This window comes from Elephas maximus, chromosome 10, assembly GCF_024166365.1.
Source record: "Elephas maximus indicus isolate mEleMax1 chromosome 10, mEleMax1 primary haplotype, whole genome shotgun sequence".
Taxonomy (NCBI): Eukaryota; Metazoa; Chordata; class Mammalia; order Proboscidea; family Elephantidae; genus Elephas; species Elephas maximus.
In genome coordinates, this window is record NC_064828.1 from 22,341,899 (window position 1) to 22,365,019 (window position 23,121).

At 40.7% G+C, this 23,121-nt stretch overlaps 1 protein-coding gene and 1 non-coding gene across 3 annotated transcripts in view; both read right to left on the bottom strand.

The window, feature by feature from the left end:
• The window catches only part of FMN1 (formin 1), a 490,439-nt gene that overhangs the window by 111,113 nt on the left and 356,205 nt on the right, over positions 1 to 23,121 (bottom strand). For both annotated transcript variants that reach the window (XM_049899606.1, XM_049899607.1), the window contains one exon: positions 544 to 636. In XM_049899606.1, coding sequence (XP_049755563.1) covers positions 544 to 636 — 93 coding nt within the window. The remainder of the gene's footprint in view (positions 1 to 543; positions 637 to 23,121) is intronic.
• On the bottom strand, positions 3,335 to 3,407 carry TRNAR-UCG (transfer RNA arginine (anticodon UCG)). The gene has a single exon. It is a non-coding gene; the product is annotated as a tRNA-Arg (tRNA).

Genomic DNA, 23,121 nt, shown 5'->3' on the forward strand with positions numbered 1-23,121 from the left:
AGTAGAATTTGAGAAATTAGAATAGGAAATATCCAAAAGGCATGAAACTTCAAAGCTCACTAACAGTGATCAGCAAAAAAGTTCCCAGTTTTGCCAAAATCTTGGAGGAAGGCACGTAACCTGGTAAAATTTCTAAATAACGCACTGGGTCTCATGTATATCACTTCCATTGACTAACTGCAAAGGGCTGATGTGTGCCGAGTGATTGGCTATGTGACATCCACCTGGCCCCAATTGTCCTTTCTGCAAAGGAATGGAAAATACAACACAAGTCTCCAGGCTGCTAAACTCATAAAGCCAGGAAGGTAATTGCTACCCACCTGTCCCTGACTGTATCAGCCTTGCATGTACATCACATGTCAGTTAACATGGACAACTCCATCCACACTGAGTGTGTAACCACTATGGGAAGATGGACGAATGGAATCATTACAACTGTTTGAGGTCAGCCGTGGTGCACGGGGCAGGGAGCCTCAGAGAAAGACCTGTGCAATAGAAGATATTCCAAAGTATCATGGGTGTGCAGCTGACAAAGATTCCTACCTTTCTGGAAGAAGTCTTCTAACTTGTCCTTGAAAGGCTGGAGGTATTCCTTTGGAGACTCCTTGCATACCACCATCATCTGCTTCTCACTGGCTGTGAAGAGAAGCTCAGAATTAGGCTTAGTGAAGAACACCCATTTGCTGAGTTCCTACTATGAGCCAGGCATTGGGCTTTTTAGCGCTTGAGTACCAATTGTGCAGAATTCTTATCAATGTTCATCCACATTCCAGAAAAAAAGCACAAAACCAGAAACAACATGAACAAATAAGCCCTAAGATAAACAAACAAGTAAACAAAGAAATAATAATAATAAATTTACTCTACACCTCTCTTCAGGAACGGGGAAATGAATCACCTTCAGCTTTCCCTTAAAGATGCACAAAAATCTCTGACTTGAGACAGGTGAAAAGTATTCTGCTCGTGGTTGCCCCCAAATAAAGAGAGGCAAAACTACTTCAGGAGTGTCCCAGGGAATTATGAGCCCTAATTCTCTTCAGATTCATACCCCAAAAGTAGCCGGAAATAGTTTTTGCAGAAATTCTTAGGCATCCAGGTTGTATGAACAGTCAAATTGGCAACCCCTCAGGGTGACAGACACACCTCAGAATGAGAACTGAGGCCAGCTTAATCAGTTACTCAGGTGTCACTGAGTCAACTTCAACTCATGGTGACCCCAAGTGTATCAGAGCAGAGCTGTGCTTCACAGAATTTTCAATGGCTCATTTTTTGGAAGTATGTGGCCAGGCCTTTCTTCCCAGGTGCCTCTGGGTAGTCTTGAACCTTCACCCTTGCAGTTAGCCACTGAGCTCATTAAACGTTTGTACCTCTCACAGACTTCGGAGGCCCGGTTAGAGAGGACCATATCTGCTCTTCATGTTTCCCATCTACCTGTCCTTCCCATTAGAATTTTCCCAACACACTTGAAATAATTTTATATGTGCTTTATTTCAGACACTTTTTATCTGGAATTTATAACAGAATTGCTTTTTTCATAATCAAGCCACCTCACAAACTGGATAGTTCTGATTTGGCTACATGGAAACTATAATAATGCACAGTTCATTATCACAAAGGGTATATAATCCACGCAAGAAGCATTTCCCCAAGGTTTTTAGATGCCTGTGTCAGCTGCTGAAAGAACTGGGGAAAGAAAGACTTCATTCCTCCAAAGCTATAGCAAGCATTATAGATTTGTCTGTTGACCACCGTCAGAAATTACTGACCTGTCCTTGTGCAAGGGTGCATACTGAAACTTTGGATTTTCACCATAAATAAATAATGCCACCTGATTAAAAAAATATAGAAACACTCATTCCAGATTTTGGAGGAATCTACAGAAGCACAGGGGTAACATATTTTGGACAAAAAGGGTTGGAAAAAAGAGGTCTTCATTTACTCTGGGAAACTCCCATTCGATAATTTGGCATTTTCAAAACTAGCAACCTGGAACATTACAACATTAGCAAAGCAACACACATGTAAGTCCCAGAGCACAGAAAATTCAAAAGAGGCCACTCAAGTGTCCCATGAAATTAGTTACCTGCCACTTTTATCATGTAAAATTGCCAACTACATTGCTGAAATCCTACATAATTCTGGGAGTCTGTAAGACTGTGCTGAAGAAGACAGCACGACTCGAGGGAGCCCTTTGCCATTTTCTGAGTCAAATTCAGAAAAACCCACACTCTCAGAGGTTATCCATCAGATAGGTCAGGAGACATGCATGCTAGATCTCAGCACAGGAGAGTCTAAATTCAGGCCCTGTCTACTGACATTGCTATTTTCTAAAGGTTTTAAATACAGTGTGCCTCAGTTATCTAGTGCTGCTATAACAAATATAAGTAGATGGCTTTAACAAACAGAGATTTATCCTCTCACAGTCTAGGAGGCTAGAAGTCTGAATACGTGGTGCCAGCTCCAGGTGAAGGGCTTTCTTTCTCTGTCATTTCTGGGGGAAGGTCCTTGTCATCAGTCTTTCCCTGGCTTAGGAGCTTCTCAGCGCAAGGACCCCAAGTCCAAAGGATGTGTGTTCCTGGCTCTTCTTGCTTGGTGGTAATGAAGTCCCCTTGTCTCTCTGCTCACTTTTCTCTTCTATGTCTCAAAAGAGATTGACTCAAGATACAACCTAATCTTATAAATTGAGTTCTGCCTCATTAACGTAACTGCCTGTAATCCTGCCTCATTAACATCATAGAGGTAGGATTTACAACACATTGGAAAATCACATCAGATGACAAAATGGTAGACAATCACGTAATACTGGGAATCATGACTTAGCCAAGTTGACATACATTTTGGGGGGACACAATTCAATCCATAACATAGTATATTCTGGAATATCTGCTATTAGCTATCCTGATAAACATTCCACTGTCCACTGGGATGCAAAGATTGATTTTTTTTTTAATGGCCTACCTTACTAAAAAGGCTCTGGTGGAACAATGGTTAAGTGCTCAGCTGCTATATGAAAGGTGGACATTTTGAACTCACCCTACAGCTCTGCAAGAGAAAGACCAGGTGATCTGCTTTTGCTAAGATTACAACCAAGGAAGTCCTATGGGGGGCAGTTCTACTCCGTCATGTGGGATCACTATGAGTCGAAATCTACTCTCGATGCCACAACATCTAACAAGAACAATCACCACCTTACTAAAGAAATACAAATCCTGCCTTGGAACAAATGAGAAACAAATCACTCAAAACCAGCAAATCATCATTTCAAAACATTGCTTTTTTCCATATTCTTATCTTTCTTTGGGATTCTTCCAACAGAAACACAGACACTCTCGAGCAACCATGAAGGGATTCGAACCCTCAATCTTCTGATCCGAAGTCAGACACCTTATCCATTAAGCCACATGGTCCCTTTCTTTAGTAAGCGTATTTGTCCTTTCTGCAACAATTACTTTATAACCTCTACTATTATCAGACCTTCCTTCACCTCTTTCCCAGGAGATGGATCTGTAGTTGAATGAGAGCTACGGCCTTCCCACCACTAATCTCTTCTCAAAGCAGTGGTACTCTGGACTAGAGTGGTAGCAGAGGAAAGAGAATGTTACAGTAGGAACAAACGACTTTATCACAATAAAATAAAGAAAATGCCAGCTGATATAGTTTTGAACTTTCTTTTAATTACAAAATTAATACCTGCCTGATACTAATTATTTAGAGACATTTAAGAAAAAAAAAAATCCTTTCCTGCATTACTTGAGTATATTAGTTTGAAAAGAACAGACATCTGATGAACAGTAAATATTTACACCCAGGTATGCGATAAGTCTCTCGATTTATCTAGTCCTTATTTTATGTTTTTCAATAAAATTTTATAGATTTATTATAAAGGCCTACATTTTTCTTATATACTTTTTTACATAGTTTATAATTTTGTCATTTTGTTTTTTACCCATTTCTAACTGACTACTTTTGGCAAAAAGAAGAACTATTTATATTATACTTTTGTCTCATATTCGATTTACTGAATTTTAGTATCAGCCCTGATATTTCTATTTGTTCTTTCCAGGTACAAGTTTTGAGTCTTTAGCTATTACACACCAAAACTCTGTTGTTCATAACAGAGTTTTAAAAAATTTAATTGGTTTATTTTTAACTGTTATTTAGCTCTCCTTTGTATAAACTGAAGCCCTGGTGGTACAGTGGTTAATAGCTTGGCTGCTAACCAAAAGATCAGCAGTTCAAATCCACCAGCCACTCCTTGGAAACTCTATGGGGCAGTTCTATTCGTTCGTATAGGGTTGCTGTGAGGACAGCAATGGTTTTTTTGGTTTTGTATAAATTACATATAATTTCTACTGGTAATACAATTAAGTATTAATTATAAATTAAGTGGAAACCCTGGTGGTATAGTGGTTAAGAGCTACAGCTGCTAACCAGAATGTGGGCAGTTCGAATCTACCAGGCTAGGGTCGCTATGAGTCGGAATCAACTCGATGGCAACGGGTTTGGTTTTCGGTTTTTATAAATTAAGTATTTCTTAAATACAATGCATCTTCACTAATAATCTCACTACATCATCCCATGGGATTCTGTTTCTCTCATAAAATTACGTCGGTTAATAGGTGGAGGACTCTTTCTAGTAGCAAAAGAAAGGCGAGGACCTGAGAGTTAAAAGATGCACTTGGCATCTGAGCAAATCACAAAGAGGCAGCTTAGCTTTACATTCTTTAACCCTCCACTACATTCAAATTTCAACAAGTCCATTTACAGAGAGCTGTTTTTCATAAACACAAATAATAAAAGGTAAGGCATGCCTGCACCTGGGTAACAAGGATATAACCGAAGCCAGGACGACAATTTCTTCCAGGTTACTTCTCCTCGCCAAAGCAAAGCCAGAGGAAGAGATTATTTTCCCAACTACAAAAGCAGAACTTCTACTCTGGCTGGATTAAAGAGCTGGTCACCGTAGCTCTCCCTCTGTCACAGCTGTGGTGACAGGGCCTGTGGGGTGCCCATCAAACCTCTCCAGACTTCACGGGGCCTTAAGTGGGGTGGGGAAGAGCTTGTGCTTGGAAAGAGGCCTACCTGGGCTCGGGTTCTGACTGCTCCTTATTGGACAGTGGAGACCCTGGGCTGTGGCTTGTTTTTTTCATAAGCAAAGTTGGGACCCCCTCAAAGACATGATAAAACCCAAACCAAACCCACTGCCATCGAGTTGATTCTACACATAGTGACCCTGCTGGACAGAGGAGAACTGCCCCATTGGTTTTCCAAGGCTGTGATCTTTACGGAAGCAGACTGCCACAACTTTCTCCCACGGAGTGGCTGGTGAGTTTGAACTGCCTATCTTTCTTTCTGGTTAACAGTGCTTAACCACTGCATCAACAGGGCTCTTTCAAAGGTATGATAGGAGAATTGAATGAGATATTGCGTGTAAGTGCTTTTCAGGATGCCTGGCACTAGCAGCCACGCCCACTTATTGTATGATTCAGTAAAATTGGTTAGGAAACAAGTCACAGTGAGAGTTATGACAAATCATTTCATAGATGCTGTGTGATATTTATGGCAACAGGCCACATGGTGAATCTCCTGCTTAGAACACAGGGACAACGATTTTCATGCCTTTACTGAAGTGCCACCACCCCATTGTGAGAATTCACTGAAGAATGTGGGCAAACTCCTGGGGAGAGAATAAGCAAATGTAAAACAAGCCCCCAGGCCTCTGAGCCTCATGGTCTTGAAATCAGAAACTAAAGCCAGTACAAATGAGAGCAAGTACCACTGTTGAGCTCGGTGGTGGCGGTCCTCTCTGTACCGCCACAGGTTGGGACTCCCATGTGGTCTGCTAGAATTAGACTTCTCCACACGATCAGAGAGCCCTGCCCTCTGACTGTCTCCACACAGCCACACGTTCTGGTGGCCGGGCAGCTGGTCCTGCTCCGATTTATTAACTCGGCTTAGCCCAAGATGCTTTCTAGCAGACAGATGGGAGACCTGAAGACTAATTAACGATGACAGTGGAGACTGGCAGTGCAGAAAGGAGAGAGGTCATAGACGAACCCACAAATACAGTTTACTGTCCAGTTGGTAGACACGTATGCAGTATTGCTAGACCACCAAGGTTGCCTCAGACACTGGCTATGCCAGGAGTTCCAATGTTAAAAGTCAAAGTCACCATAGGCTCTTTTTTTCTCTTTTCTTTCTCTCTCTATAAAAATTTTGAAAGAATTTTAAATACACACTAATTCCTAAAATTAGCTCCTAATAAGTGATCATTGTGAGAGATGGCAAGAGATCAAATGTTACAAACCAACATATAATGAAATAATAGGGACTAAATTTAGAGTATATTCCTTAAAAGTTAAGCACTTGGGAATCATTTCAGTGAAAAGAACCTGATGTGGCTGGACTGTCCTAAAATCTCAGATATTAGACGGTTAAGGCCATAGGTGGTGGTTTGTTGTTTGTTTTTCATCACTACGAAGAGAGGAATAAAATGTATTGAGCCACTTAAAAAGTATGGGTACTACCTTACACCATACATAAAAATTAACTCAAAATGGATCAAAGACTTAAATGTAAGAACTAAAACTGATAAACTATCAGAACAGAACATAGGAGTAATGCTTTGTGATCTAGTTTTCAGCAATGGATTCTTAGATACGACACCAAAAGCACAAGCAGAAAAAGACAAAAATAGATAAATTGAATTTCATCAAAATTAAAAACTTCTGTACATCAAAGAACTTTATCAACAAAGTGATGAGACAACCTACAGACTGGGAGAAAATACTTGTTATCTAATAGGGGTTTGATATCCAGAATATATAAAGATTTCTTACAACTCAACAACAAAAAGACAAACAATCCAATTAAAAAATGGGCAAAGGACTTGAATAAACATTTCACCAAAGAAGATACACAAATGACTGATAAGCACATGAAAAGATGCTCACCATCATTAGTCATTAGGGAAATGCAAATCAAAGCCACAACAAGATGCCATTTCACACTCACTAGGATGGCCATTATTGGAAAAGCAGAAAATAACAACTGTGGGTGAGGATGTGGAGAAATTGGAGCCCTCATCCATGGCTCATGGGATTGTAAAATGACGCAGTTGCTGTGGAAAACAGTATGGTAGCTTTAAAAAAAAAAAAAAAATAGAATTACTATAAAAAAAAAAAATGACCCAGAAATTTCATTCCAAAAGAACTGAAAGCAGGGACTCAAATAGATACTTGTACATCCATGTTCACTGCAGTATTATTTACAACAGCCAAAAGTGAAAACAACCAACGGCTCCATTAACAGACGAATGGATAAAAACTGGTAGATCCACACAATGGAATATTATTCAGCCATAAAGAGAAATGAAGTCCTGATACATGCTACAGTACAGATAAACCTTGAAAACCTTATGCTGAGTAAAGTAAGTCACAAAGGGACAGATATTATATGGTCCCATTTATGTGAAATATCTAGAATTTTTTTTTTTTTAGCTAGAATAGGCAAATGTACAGAAACTAAAGTTCATTAGTAGTGGAAGGGGGAGATGGGGAGAAACTGAGTTTCTGTGAAGGTGATGAAAAAATTTAGGAAAGCATAGTGGTGATCGTTGCACAACATGGGAACATAATACCACTGAACTGTACTCGTTAAAATGACTGAAATAACAAATGTTTTGTTACGTATATCTTCCTGCAATTAAAAAAACGAACAAAAAAAAAACTGCATGGGTAAATTAGATATAATTAATCAAAATCTAAGACATGTTTAACTGCTTTAACAGGACAAACATACATGGGCAATTTTTAGGAGTCAGAAGGTCCTTAGTGGCTAAGTCAAACATATCCTTAGAGAAAAGAAGGGATTTACGTAAGTGCTCCACTTGTCTGTGTGGTGCAAATGGTTAAGCGCCTGACTACTAGCCTAAAGGTTGGTAGTTCAAACCCACTCAGAGGCACCTCAGAAGACAGACCTGGTGATCTGCTCCTGAAAGGTCAGAGCCTTGAAAACCCTATGGAGCAGTGCATGGGGTCACCATGAGTCCGAATTGACTCAACGGCAACTAAAAACAATAAACAATCCACTCTTCTAATCTAGAATTCTCTCTTTTCTTCTCTCTGCTTACCTAATTCCTATGCCCCTCGTTTTATGGGTCAGTGCCAACTCTATCTCTTCTTCATTTTTACAAGATCCCTGTTTTTTCCAAGAGCTCCAAGCTAAAAGGACCATAATAGAGGATTGTTGTACCAACATACAGGACTATTTGATTAAAGTAAGTTTTTGTGGGATATCAGTGGGGTTTAGGTGAGATGCACTGCTAAGAGTCAGATTACAGAAAGCCCAGACTGCTGGGTTAAGTAGTTTAAGCTAAAGGAATCTACCATGGGTTGAATTATGTCCCCCCCCCACCCCCCCAAAATCTGTGCATCAACTTGGCTAGGCCATGTGTGGCTGTCTTCCATTTTGTGATCGTAATTTTATGTTAAGAGGACTAACACCACTCCTTACTCAGATCCAGCGTAAAGGGAGTTTCCCTGGGGTGTGACCTGTACCACCTTTTATCTCTCAAGAGATAAAAGGGAAGGGAAGCAAGCAGAGAGTTGGGGACCTCATACCACCAAGAACGTAGCACCGGGAGCAAAGCAAGTCCTTTGGACCTGGGGTCCCTGCACCTGAGAAGCTCCTCGTCTAGAGGAAGATTGAGGACAAAGACCTTCCTCCAGAACTGACAGAGAGAAAGCCTTCTCCTGGAGCTGATGCCCTGAATTTGGACTTTTAGCCTACCTTACTGTGAGAAAATAAACTTCTCTTTGTTGAAGCCATCCACTTGTGGTTTTTCTGTTACAGCAGCACTAGATAACCAAGACAGAATTCATTCAATACATTCATCAATTCACCAAATACTTGCTGAGTGCCCACTATGTGCCAGTCATTGTAGTAGACATCATCACCCTTAACATGTATGAACAAAAGCAGGCGAAAATCTGTGCCCTCAGACATTGTCCCGAATGGGTCAGCATTAAAAATTTCTAAACGAGTATGTCATGTAGTAACTATTGCTTCTAGTGATCGTAACTGCATTCAGACATGTGCTGTTGATGAATTCTCTCCTTTCATATCCACATATTCTACTCGAATCTCTCTTAGTAAAACAGGACAGTACAGTATCCTCCCTAGTATGTTTGTGACATCAGAGAAAGATAGAACTTGTAGGTTTTTATCCAAAATACACTTTTATTACAATAAACTTAAACACGAACTCAGAAATCAAACTTGCAACCTAAGCACAACAAAGCTACCTAAGCTTTTTTCAACGGTATCAGTATTTAACTGAATGGTTAGGAATTACATTAAAGTCAATGATTTCAATGTACCAAAGCAGTAAACAAAACAAAGGCAATATTTTATCTTGTCAAGCAGCAATTCAGGGACTTCTGTGGATGGAGAAAATGATACATAAAATAGTAAAATATTAGTTTTTTTATTTGCTTATTGAAAATTAGTACAAATAAGAGGTTGCTATTTTGTGGCTATCATCTGTATATGAGATATACATGTACATATATATATATATTTTAAGGCCAGGTAGAAAAGATCACAGAAAGGAAGTTTTCAAGTTGATTTAAGTCAAAAATAAATTATAGAAATTTGAAATAAAAAGCACTCATCTCAGGTTCTTAAGCTCTGGTGCTCAATACTAGGGCAAGTTAAAGTTCAGTGTGGAGAAGAGTGCTGAGCGGTGTTGGAGGGAACCGGGACTGGGGGTACAAATAGGACATCCACTCTGGGTGAGATTTACATAGATTCAATTTCAAAGGAGACACTTGACCCATTTTCTGACAAATAGCCCCTGAAAGACCAAATTTCTGGGCTCAAATCAGAAAACTGGATTAATGACCCATGAATTAAAAAAAAAAAAAAAACTACCTATATATAATTAAACGTATTTTCATTCTTTAACTTTGGTTTAGGGATAATTAGCTGAAATAATTATCATGCTCAAAACCTTTTCATTTTTCCAAAAGGTAGGAAGCTGTATTCAAAGTGGATAAAAAACTTAAAACGGGCAACTGGGTATTAGGAGTTATAACACAGGCCTTAGACACATGGCACATGGGTCAGAAATGCTACCTCAGAATAAAGCAGGTGCACTGACGAACTTAAACGCTCCAGTGTCCGTTTGTCTTTACACATGAAGTATCTGGGCCTCAAAAGCTAATGAGGCATTATGCTATGTGAATGAAGCCCGTCACAAAGGACCACACATTGTATGATCCCATGTATAAGAAATATCCACAACAGGCAGGTCTTTAGAGACAGAAAGTAGGTAAGTGGTTGTCCACAGCTCGAGTGGGGTGGGGGATGTGGGACAGAGGGATTAGGAGGGTGATGGCTGTGGGGAGAGGCTTTTATTTTTTGGTAATAAAAATGTTCTAAAATTGATGGTGGCAATGAGTGTACAATTCTTCGAATATACCACGAGCTACTGAATTATGTAGTTGAAGTGGGTGAACAATATGGTGTGTATTATATTTAAATTAAAAACAAAAACTCAAATCCATTGCCTTCCAGTGGATTCCAACTCATTGTGACCCTACAGGACAGAGCAGAACTATCCCATAGGGTTTCCAAGGAGCAGCTGGTGGATTTGAACTGCTGGACTTTTGGTTAGCAGCCGAGCTCTTAACCACTGCGCCACCAGGGCTCCTAATCCTGTATTTCAATAAGGTTCTTAAAAAGTTAGTTGGAGAATCTGAGCTTTAAAGTGGAATTATATGATAAATGAAGAAATGTACTATTTGTGCTTCTCTTATACATTATAGTAATTTTTCAAATCTTAGGTGAAACTGGCTTACATTATAAGAGCTGTAATATTTATTAAATCAGGGACCTGAAATGGTGAATTGGTTTGAAACACACATATAACTGAGAAATCAAACACACTACGCCTACTCTTCATTTGTCTGCTATCTCCTTATCCGACATTTTGCATTTACAACAACTTTGGAAAAAATTCTCAAGCTTCACCTCTGATGGTCTGGGCCCTAAGAAGAGGCCTGGCTAGGCCCTGGGCACCCTCTGTGGGTCACCCTGAATGATATACCAGAGGACCCGGTGACAACTGGGCCACCTAAGGGACGGTGGCTGACCAGCTGCAGGACGCATTCTCCCATTTGTCTGTGGCGTTTTGGTCTGGACACGAAGGGTGCAGGTGGCAGCAGCATGATGCGAGGCCGGGCAAGGGCCCTAAGGTGCCAGGGAGGCCAGTGGGGGAGGTGGGAAGGGAGCTACAGGGCTGGGGCAGACGGAAGACGAGCAGAATCCCTGCCCAGAGCAGCAATGCGGGGGAGACAGTGGGCGCAGGTGGCAGGGAACACCCAACCACTACCACCACCACCCTTAACCCCCATGGGCTCCATGGTGGTGAGGCAAGTGTGGTGGGAGGGGGGCCCACCATGCCCTGTGCATCCCAAAATGCGTCAGTAGCGTCTGATGGGCAGTGAGCAACTGGGGGGACGCTGTCACTAAAGACGGGGCGAGACCTCCAACTCATGCATAACACCGATTTCACGTTAACAACCCAATCTTTGGAACCTAACTATGCTGATTAAGTGAGGAGTGCATGTAGTCTATCTTTAAAAGATACCAGTACATGTTATCAAAATAAAAGACCTATTGAACAAATATTTGGTCTTGACAAAAGAAATAAAAGCAAGACATTTAAATTAAAGAATCTGGTAACTTTTAAAAAATAAAAACAAGATCTTTGTTATCCTTAATTGCAGGATATAGCTATGTGTATGTGTGTCCATACATGTATATTGGAATTGACTCTATGGCAGCTAACAACGGTATATGTTGTCCTAGTTACCTAGCGCTGCTGTAACGGAAATACCACAAGTGGGTGGCTTTAACAAACAGAAATTTATTTTCGCACAGTGTAGGAAGCTACAAGTCTGAATTTAGGGTACCAGCTCTAGGGGAAGGTTTTCTCTCTTCACTGGCTCTAGAGGAAGGTCTTTGTCTCTTCTGAGCTTCTGCTCCTGGCAATCGTCACGTGGCTTGCGATGTGTCTTCCCCCATCTCTGCTCTGCTTGCTGGCTTACTTGTCTGAATCTCTTTTAGATCTCGAAAGAGATTGACTTAGAACACACCCTACACTAATCCTGTCTTATTGATATAACAATGAAAACCCATTCTCAAATGGGATTATAAACACAGCCATAGAGGTTAGGATTTACAACACATATTTTCGGGGACACAATTCAATGCATGACACATGTATATATAATTTACACATACGTATTTTTATTTTTAACGAAAACATCTTGCTGGGCAGGGGGGAGGGTGTGGTTGGTAAGCAAATGTAGAAGGTATGCATTATTTGCATAAAAATACGCTATACATCAATAATCAATACATTACAAAATTTTCCCTATTTGAACTACTTGTTACGGATTAAATTGTGTTCCCCATAAAAATACGTTGAAGTCCTATCCCCAGTACCTGTGAATGTGATCCTGTTTGGCAACAGGGTATCTGAAGATATTATCATTAGGTTAACTCGAGGTCATACTGGAGTAGGGTTGATCCTAATCCTACATGATTAGTGTTCTTGTAAAAGAGAAGATACACAGAGACAGGAAGGATGCTGCTCTGTGATGCGGTAGCAGCAAGCCAAGGAATGCCTGCAGCTACCAGAAGCTAAGACAGAAACAAGGAACAGATTCTCCCTCAAAGCCTCAGAAGGAATCAACATGGCTGACACCCTGACCTTGGACTCTTGGCCTCCAGAGCTGTGAGACAATAAATTTCTGTTGTTTAAAGTTACCCACTTTGTGGTATTTTGTTACGGCGGCCCTAGACAACTAATATACTACCCTTAGCCAAAGAATGTACTTATTTATTCTTAGTATTCCACAACAGTATTGGTTGGGATGGTTCATATATCTCCCTTTAGTTTCATGATATAAAAACCTCAAGAGGACTAAAATGAAATGTACATGAAAAAGCACTTTGTATCTTAAAATAGGAAAATGCTATCCAAAAATATTCTTTCAACTTGTAAAATATTCAAACAGTGCTAAGCCTGGCTAGATAACATATTGTAAATGGGATTATTCTTTTAGCTTCCAAGAATAGCTAAACAGTAACAACAATCCCACAAACTCTTTGAATAAGTTGACATTCATAATATTTATGTGCTTAGAAAACAAATCATGATGTTATAAACAGGCTAATACCTTTAACAACCAAACCATCTTGAAAAAATTGCCCATATTCCTTTTTTCTATTGGTTATTCCCCAATTACTTCTAGACCCATTGATATTTATTTCACCCCCAATACGACAAGGTAAAAACTCTCTAAAGCTACCAATAAATGCCTTTCGTGATCAGTGTCCTTTTTTTCTTTTTTGGTATCTCATCTTGCTTGACACTTCCTAGCAGTCTTCTACTGTGTTGACCACTTCTCCCTTTCTTGACTATTTCTTCCATAGCGTCTATGTCCACCACTCCTGGCTTTCCGTCTACTTCTCTACCTCCTTTGCAGTCTCTTCTTCCTATATTTAGCCATTGAATATTGTTGTTGTTGGTATGTTCCATCTAGTCGATTCTGACTCATAGCAACCCTACAGGACAGAGCAGAACTGCCCTATAGGATTTACAAGAAGCAACTGGTGGATTTGAACTGCCGACCTTTTGGTTAGCAGCCTAAGCTCTTAGCTACTTCGCCGCCAGGGCTCCTACTGAATATTAGGATTTTAAAACAGCACAAGTTTATCTTTTTCTCATGGTATACTCTCTCCCTAGACACTCTCATTCAGGTAAATAATTCAGTAACCATCTCTAGAAACTGACTCTCGAGTTTATATGTCTAGCCCACAATTTCATCTCCAAAGGAGACCTTGAATTCATCACTCCCTGTCACAATGCTGCAATGCCTTCCTAACAGCTCTTCCCAAATCCACCCTTGTCACCTTTTGATTTGTTCTCCACATTGAAGTCAAAGTGACTTTTATAAAATACTCATCTGATCATGCCAGTCCCCTGCCTGAGCCCAGCAGTGCCTCCCATAACTCTTAACGATGGTCCGCAACTGTCATGGATTGAATTGTGTCCCCCCAAAATATCTGTCAATTTGGCTAGGTCATGATTCCCAGTTTTGTATGAATGTCCACCATTTTGTCATCTGATGTGATTTTCCTATGTGTTGTAAATCCTATCCCTATGATGTAATGAGATAGATTAGTGGCGGTTATATTGATGAGATCTACTAGATAGCGTCTTAAGCCAATCTCTTTTGAGATATAAAAGAGAGAAGTGAGCAGAGAAACATAGGGGACCTCATACCACCAAGAATGAAGAGCAGGTGTGCGTGTTCTTTGGACCCAGGGTCCCAGTGCCGAGAAGCTCCTTGACCAGGGGAAGACTGATGACAAGGACCTTCCTCCAGAGCCGAGAAGAGGCCTTCCCCTGGAGCTGATACCCTGAATTTGGACTTGTAGCCTACTGGACTGTGAGAGAATACATTTCTCTTTGTTAAAGTCATCCACTTGTGGTATTTCTGTTATGGCAGCATTAGATAACCAAGACACCAACCCTCAAGCTGACCTATAATGCTCTGTATGGCTGGCTCCTGCCCATCTCCCCAGCTGCAAGTCATCTTTCCTGCTGAACCCCATACTCAATCACAGTGGCCATCTATCAGCTCCTCAAACACGCTAAGTTCCTTCCCTCCACCAGGATATTACTTTGGTCAGTGACTTTTTTCTCTGCTTCCTAGTAACCAGGGCCTCCTCGCTAGTCGCTATTCCATCTAAGCTCAAAGGTCATATCATTGAGACTTCTTTTCTCCTTTGTTGCCCAGTCTTATAGCACCGTACACTTTCTCTCTGCTGTAACTTTCACTATCATTTGACCACCTCCCCTATTAGACATAAAAGGTGTATTTTGCTTACTGTTATATCCCCAGCATCTAATGCAATGTCGAGCCCACAGAAGACACCCAATGAACATTTGCCAAATAAATGAATAAACTAACAAATAGGAAATAGAAAGCTTATATACATGTAGCACAGATGTTAGTACCTTGGGAGAATCTGGCTCCAGTGTACGTGTGTACATACATATATACACCCACATAAGCATGAATAAATATATTCTCTTTATATGTACATGCATAATACATGTAGATGAATGCAGGATCTGGAGAAAACACGATACCATAAAAAAAAAAAGAAATTAAATACCATTCCATTATCATTCACATTTATTCATTCATTTAGATAGAACATAATATGTATTTTTAAAAATCTCACCAGCTAAATTCAGAATTGTGAGGAAGGAAACAGTGATGTATGATTATATAGTATAGTATGTCAGATGGTAATAAGTGCTGTGAAGAAGAAAAGAAGGGAAAGCAGGCTAGAACGTGCCACAGAAGCAGGGGGTTAGCAATTTTAAATAAAGTGGTCAGGAGAAGCCTCATCATGAAGATATCTGACTAGGATCTTAACCAGAGTAAGAGAGGGAGCCAAGGGGGTATCTGGGGAAGACTGTTCCAGGCTGAGAGAACAGAAGGGCATGAGCTTTGATGCCCAGTAAGGAGGCAACGTGGCTGATGTGGAACAGCACAGGGAAAGTGGCAAGGCTTGGGGCCAGATCATGTGGGGTCTTTTCGGCCCTTTTCCTGACTTTGGTTCTTACTCTGAATCAGGCGAGGCCTTGTGGAGAGTTCTGATCAGAAGAGTGACATGACCTGTTATAAAGGAATCACTTTGGTTATTTTACTGGTAACAGACTACAACAAAACAAAAAAACCTGTTGCCATCGAGTTGACTTCGACTTATTGTGATCCTATAGGACAGAGTGGGACTGCCCCCCATGGTCTCCAAGGCTGTAATCTTTACGGAAACAGAATGCCACATCTTTCTCCCACCAGAGCTGCTAGTGGGTTCAAGCCACCAACCTTTTGGTTAGAAGCTGAGCACTTAACCACTGTGCCACCAGGGTTCCTAACAGACTATAAGGGGGCAAAAGCAGAAGGAAAGCAAGCAAGGTGAGAGATGCTGGCCTTGACCAGGGTGTCAGCAGACACAAGGCCAACACGGCTGAAGCGTGGTGAATGAGGGAGAGAGTACAACCTGCTAAGGTAGGTCAAATTGGTAAGCAGGGTAGGATATTATGGGTTTTGTAGGCCAGGATGAGAAATGTGGGTTTAATTCTGAGACCAGTAGAAATTAACTGGATTTTAAGTAGGCTTTTGATGGATGTTGGTGCCATTAAAAATATGGGGAAGACTAAAGAAGGAACAAGTTTGAGGGAAATAAACCAATAGCTCTCTTTAGGACATAATACATTTGAGATGTTAATTATCATAGTTTTCCACAATGAGGCTACATAAATAACACGCCCACACATACAATGCTGCAGAAATAACTAAATTAAGTAAAATGGTTCTGGCATATGTGCCCATGCATATACTGCACACGTCTTGTGACATTTCCAGAAGTGAATTCCTCATTCACCCATCTTCCCATATTACAGGTAAATCATACCATTCTGTTCATTTTGTTTTGTTCTGTTCATGATCTTCAATCTCCTGCTTATGTCTATAAAAATAGTCTGAAGGTGTTACTTTTGACCATAATTATATAATAAAGGTGTAAGCCATGGTCAACAAGTCACAGATCGACTTTGGTAGTTCCTGGGAATAGGTAAATAAACTATTGAAACTTCTGTTTCTATTAGGTTGATAGTCATAGGGTATTAGCTCCACAGTTGAATGCAAAAACCTTATCACACAGTCTTAAGCGAAATCATTAGCTTATGTTAAAAACCAAACCAAACCCACTGCCCTTGAGTGATTCCAACTCACAGCGACCCTATAGGACAGAGTAGAGCTGCCCCCATAGGGTTTCCAAGGCTGTAATCTTTATGGAAACAGCCTGGTTTGCCTATTTCATAGTTTAATTATGTCTTCTTAGTGTCACTTGAAGTCAGCAACATGTAAAAAAAAAAAAAAAAATTGGCATAGTGTGTTTATGAAAATAACGCACAAGGGGAGGGTGTTGTGCAGCTGGCAAAAAACGTACAACGTGCGTGTTATTTGCAAAAACAATACAGTTTACTCTAGCAGTCTGCAGTTCTATGGTAGGAATATAAATGTACACTAGGGAGTTGTCATGGGTTGAATTGTGTTCCCTCAAAGATGTGTGTATCAATCTAGCTGGGCCATGATTCCCAGTATTGTGTGGTTGTCCTCCATTTTGTGACGGTAATTTTATATTAAAGAGGATTAGGGTGGGACTGTGACACCCTTACTAAGGTCACACCCCTGATCTAATGTAAAGGGAGTTTTCCTAGCGTGTGCCCTGCACCCCTTTTATCTTACAAGAGATAAAAGGAAAGGGAAGCCAAGCAGACAGCGCGGGACCTCGTACCACCAAGAAAGCAGTGCTGGGAGCAGAGCACGTCCTTTGGACCTGGGGTTCCTGTGCGGAGAAGCTCCTAGTCTGAGGGAAGATTGATGAACAGGCCAACAGAGCGAGAAAACCTTCCCCTGGAGCTGATGCCCTGAATTTGGACTTTTAGCCTACATCACTATGAAGAAATAAATTTCTCTTTGTTAAAACCATCCACTTCTCGTATTTCTGTTATAGCAGCATTAGATGACAAAAACAGGAGTCAATGTCATACAATTGGTATTTAAAGCCCTGGAAATAGTTGAATTGCTAGGCAGAGACTGTAGCCAGAGAAGAGAAGCGGCCACAAACAGTGAAGGAGGGGACAGCAGAGGACAGAGAAGGAGCAGGCGAGTACAAAAGCAGGCGTGTGCGGCGACCTGATCTGAGAGGAAAAACAGTATTACAAGAAGGGAGGAGCAGTCAACCCTTTGCAACTGTTGAGATGTCAAGTAAGACAAGGACAGAAAAATGATCACTGGGTCTAGCAACGTAGGGGTCACTGCTGATCTCAAGTGGTTCCAGCGGAGGGAGGGGGGTGGGCAGGGAGAAGGTGCTGGAGAAACCCAACTGGAGATGGGTGAGGAAAGTGAAGTCAATTCTTTAGCCATTCGCTTAAGAAGTTATGCTACAGAGAGAAGAGCGAATGGGGGAAGTAGTTAGTTAGAGGTAGGCCTACAAGATAGCTCAGTTCCCCTGCCAAGTGTTAAAGGGCAAAGGAGGCCCTGAACGGCCTGCTTTCTTGTTAACAGAATCAGTTCTCGTCTGCCCTGGGTGTTTTAGATGTAGTCTCTTTGGCAACAGTAGGATTCCTTAGGAAGATTCTTCTTTAAATCCTTCAAGGAAACTATTAAAGCCTCATCTCATGAAAATCATTCCCTACGAGAAGATAGTCTCTAGGGCATCTCTGTGCCTAGAGGAGGCATAACCCTCCAGTGAGTGGGCGTCCCTTTGCCCAGAGGTAGCTGTGTGAAAATAAACCCACCAGGAAGCTTGAACCCAGGGGAATCCCATGATGCTGATTCACTACCCAGAGGGAGGCTGACTGAGATCAGATTCACCTTAATGTCCCATGATCATGAGTATTCTCCATGAAAAAATTTAAGCAGAAGTGACAGGGCCAAGTGAGGACATGCCGACATGCTTTAAGACTTTTGGGAAGACTTGCGAAGCAGGGCACCGACTACAGCCTTTCCACAGAATTGTCTAAAGCATTATTCAAAGGCCTCTCCTATCAAACATCACAGCTGAGTCAGAATTTCCACTGTGATGATTACGTGGTTATGGACAAAGCCTTGGTCTGGGAGACATTAGCATGAAAAATATTCATTAATCACCTACCCATGACGAGGCCTAAATATAGATGGATTGGGCATGGTTTGATTTATAGGGTATAAGGAGAGCCATCCATTTATTCAAAAATATCCCATCCACTGGTTCCTGTGGAAATGGTCACCAGTAGAACTCTTCCATTGAACTGAAGACACGAACTGCAGAGGATCTTTTTAAAAATGCATACGTATTAATTGAAAAAAGAAACCGTATAAAAGAAGAACTCATTAACGCTTTTGTATAAATTTCTTTGTCAGATTAGGCTGGACAGGCTAGGGATTTCAAAGCAATAGACAGGAGAGTTGTGTTATAATGGAAGGAGAAAGGCAGAGTTAGCAGGCTGTCATCTCTAGGTGGACTGTACTAGGAGGCCCTAAGCAGGCAACCTGATCCACAAAGCTCCTGGGCATCTGAAGGGAAAGGGAACTGAATTTGGGAAGGAGAACACCAATCAGTTTCTAAGAAGCATTATGAAGGAACCACTACCAGAACACAGCCACCATTCAATACTTCAGTACATTTCTTTTTGTGTTCCCATCCCAATATTACCTCCCCTTCCCTGTAATTTTATGGGAGTTGCCTTTATATACCTTTTCTTATTGTTATAAAAATATAGGTAAGACAACTTTTCCCAGTTCAGCATTTTTGCACATGTACAATTCAGTGACACCAATTATATCAATATATGCCCTTTTTAATATACCTATATTCAATGAAGACATTTTTGTACCTTTTTTTTTTTATTGTACTTTAGGTGAAAGTTTACAGCTCAAGTTAATTTCTCACACAAAAATTTATATACATGTAGTTACGTGGCATTAGTTGTAATCCCCACAATGTGACAGCACACTCTTCTTTCCACCCTGGGTTCTGTGTGTCCATTCATCCAGTTCCTGTCCCTTTCTAGCCTCTCATCCTGCCTCCAGACAAGAGCTACCCATTTGGTCTTGTGTATCTGATTGAACTAAGAAACACTCCTCATGTGTATTATTTTTTGTTTTATAGTCCTGTCTTTGTTTGAAGAGCGAGCTTCGGGAACAGTTTCAGTTCTGGGTTAAAGGTGCTGTTTTAGGGATTCCTCCAGTCTCTGTCAGACCATTAAGTCTGGTCTTTTTACATGAATTTGAGTTCTGCTCCACACTTTTCTCCCACTGTCTGGGGCTCTCTGTTGTGCTCCCTGTCAGGGTGGTCACTGGTGATAGATGGGCATCATCTAGTTCTTCTGGTCTCAGGCTGGTAGAGTCTCTGGTTTCTGTGGACCTTTTGTCTCTTGGGCTAATATTTTCCTTGTGTTTTTGTTGTTTTTCATTCTCCTTTGTTCTAAGTGGTTGGGACCAACTGATGCACCTTAGATGGCAGCTCACAAGCAAAGTGGGATGCAGAACATATTCTTAATAAACTTTGTTATGCCAGATGTCTCCCGAAACTATGGTCCCCAGGTCTCAGCCCCACTACTCCATTCCTCAAAGTGTTTGGAAGCATCCAGGAAACTTCTTAGCTTTTGCTTTGGTCCAGTTGTGCTGACTTCCCCTGTACTGTGTGTTGTCTTTCCCTCACCGAAGTCGATCCTTATCTACTACCCAGTTAGTGAATTTCCCTCCCTCTCCCTTCCCACCCTTATAACCATCAAAGAATGCTTTTTTCTGTGTTTAAATCTTTTCTCAAGTTATTATAATAGTGGTCTCATGCAATATTTGTCCTTTTGTGACTAATTTCACTCAGCATAATGCCCTCTGGATTCATCCATGCTGTGAGATGTTTCAAGGATTCATCATCGTTCTTTATCACTGGATAGTATTCCATTGCGTGTGTGTGCCATAATTTGTTTATCCATTTGTCTGCTGATGGGCACCTTGGTTGCTTCCGACTTTTTGCTATTGTGAACAATGCTGCAATGAACACGGGTGTGCATTTGTCTATTCGTGTGACAGCTCTTATTTCTCTAGGATATATTCCTATGAGTGGGACTGGTGGATTTTATGGTACTTCTATTTCTAGCTTTTCAGGAAGCACCATATCGTTTTCTAAAGTTGTTGTACCATTTTACATTTCCACCAGCAATGTATAAGTGTTCCGGTCTCTCCACAACCGCTCCAACATTTATTATTTTGTGTTTTTTGGATTAGTGCCAGCCTTGTTGAGGTGAGATGGTATCTGATTGTAGTTTTGATTTGTGTTTTTCTCTAACGGCTAATGATCGTGAGCGTTTCCTCATGTATCTGCAAGCTACCTGAATGTCTTCTTTGGTGAATGTCTGTTCACATCCTTTGCTCATTTTTAATTGGATTGTCTTTTTGTTGCTGAGGTGTCACAGTACTCTCTAGATTTTCGAGATTAGATGCTTGTCAGACACGTTGTAGCCAAAATTTTTTTCCCAGTCTGTAGGTTGTCTTTTTACTCTTTTGCTGAAATCTTTCGAGGAGCCTAAGTGTTTGATTTTTAGGCGGTCCCAGTTATCTAGTTTCTCTTCTAGTATTTGCGTATTGTTAGTTATGGTTTGTACACTATTTATGCCATGTATTAAGGCTCCTGGCGTTGTCCCTAGTTTTTCTTCCATGATCTTTATTGTTTTAGATTTTATATTTAGGCCTTTGATCCATTTTGAGTTAGTTTTTGTATGTGGTGTGAGGTATGGGTCCTGTTTCATTTTTTTTGCAGATGGACATCCAGTTACGCCAGGACCATTTGTTAAAGAGACTGTCTTCTCCCCATTTAATGGACTTTGGGCTTTTGTCAGATATCAGCTGCTCACAGGTGGATGAATCTATGTCTGGGTTCTCAATTTTATTCCATTAGTCTGACATTTTTGTACCTAGATTTTTTCCATTAAAAACGTCATAAGCACTTTTCCAAATTATTTCACAAAATCCACAAGCATCATGCTTAACGGCCATATAAAATTTCAGCAAGTGGATATGCCATAGTTTACTTAACAATTTCCCTGTAGTTATCTACTAAAGTTCTTTCTACTTTTGCCATAACGACTCAGACTTTGAGTAACATCTGTGTCCATAGAAATTTATTCTAAATTTAGGATTAGTTATTTAGGATAGATTTAAGAAGTGGAATTGATGGGTAAAATAGGAAGAACATTTTTAGAGTTCTTGATAAATAGTCACTAAACTGCTTTTCCTATGGGTTGTATCAAACTAGCAGAGATAAAGGGGAGAGAGACTGAAAATAAAATCATGCTTTCTGTACTGCTCTGCAGAGGTGGCTGGCTCCATACAAGCTAGATCTATCCCTGTCACTATAATATAAGGGCTATGGTCCCTGTATTGGAAGTGAGTACAGTCTAGATTAGAAAATAGTAATACACTGAGGCGCTTTACACAAATGGAGAAGGATAACTGATGATATAAAAAATCTGATATAAAATAGTCTGGGTCAACCACAGCGTAAGACTAGGTTTGAGGCATGTCCATTGAACAAGCTTTTTTGAAAGACCCTAAAGTACCACATATAAGCTGAAAATAAACTAAACCATTGTCAATACCAGTGGAGCAACGTGGTGCGGTAGTTAAGAGCTATGGCTGCTAACCAAAAGGTCGCAGTTCGAATCCACCAGCCACTCCTTGGATACCTTATACCCTGTAGGGTTGCTATGAGTTGGAATCGACTCAATGGCAACAGGTGTTTTTGTTTTTGTTTTACAGGCAAATTTTCTTCAAACACTCAGATTTCTGTCACACACATTTATATAAGTCCTCATAATTTTAAGATGCTTGGACCTGTCAATGAAAGATATCAAGTGATGATCTGGATGCTTGATTTTGATTCAAACCATCTGAGCAGAAGAGACAGAGCCTGCATTTTCAGGGGACCAATTAAGTGCTATTTAAAATGCACACATACCATCAGTGAAAATCAGTGGGGGCAAATTAGCCGTGGCTGATGGAATCAGAAAAGGAAAAGCAAAGGTCTGTGGGGTAGCATGCCTTACTCCCACAGAAATCACACCTGAGATACAGCTATACATCCTGACCATGGCTCAAATCATGTAGCTGTTTTCTACACGAATGCTTAATTATAAAACACCTCCTCAGGAGCCAAAATGGTTATTTCACAACAGTTTTTACTAGAATTAAGTGACAGACTCTCTTATACCAGACCTGCCTCTCTCTATGATTCAAAGAAATCAGTAAGTGGAAGAGGCAGCGATACTGATTTGAGGGCTATTTTCCAGCAACGTAACACAGCTGGCTACAAAGAGGCCAGTTGTTTAAGAAACATAAGACCATTAGCAAGAAGCAACCTGCTTCCACACTGCTCAACCAGGACAGCTGCAAACCATCTACCACCTCTCCAACCTCTGGG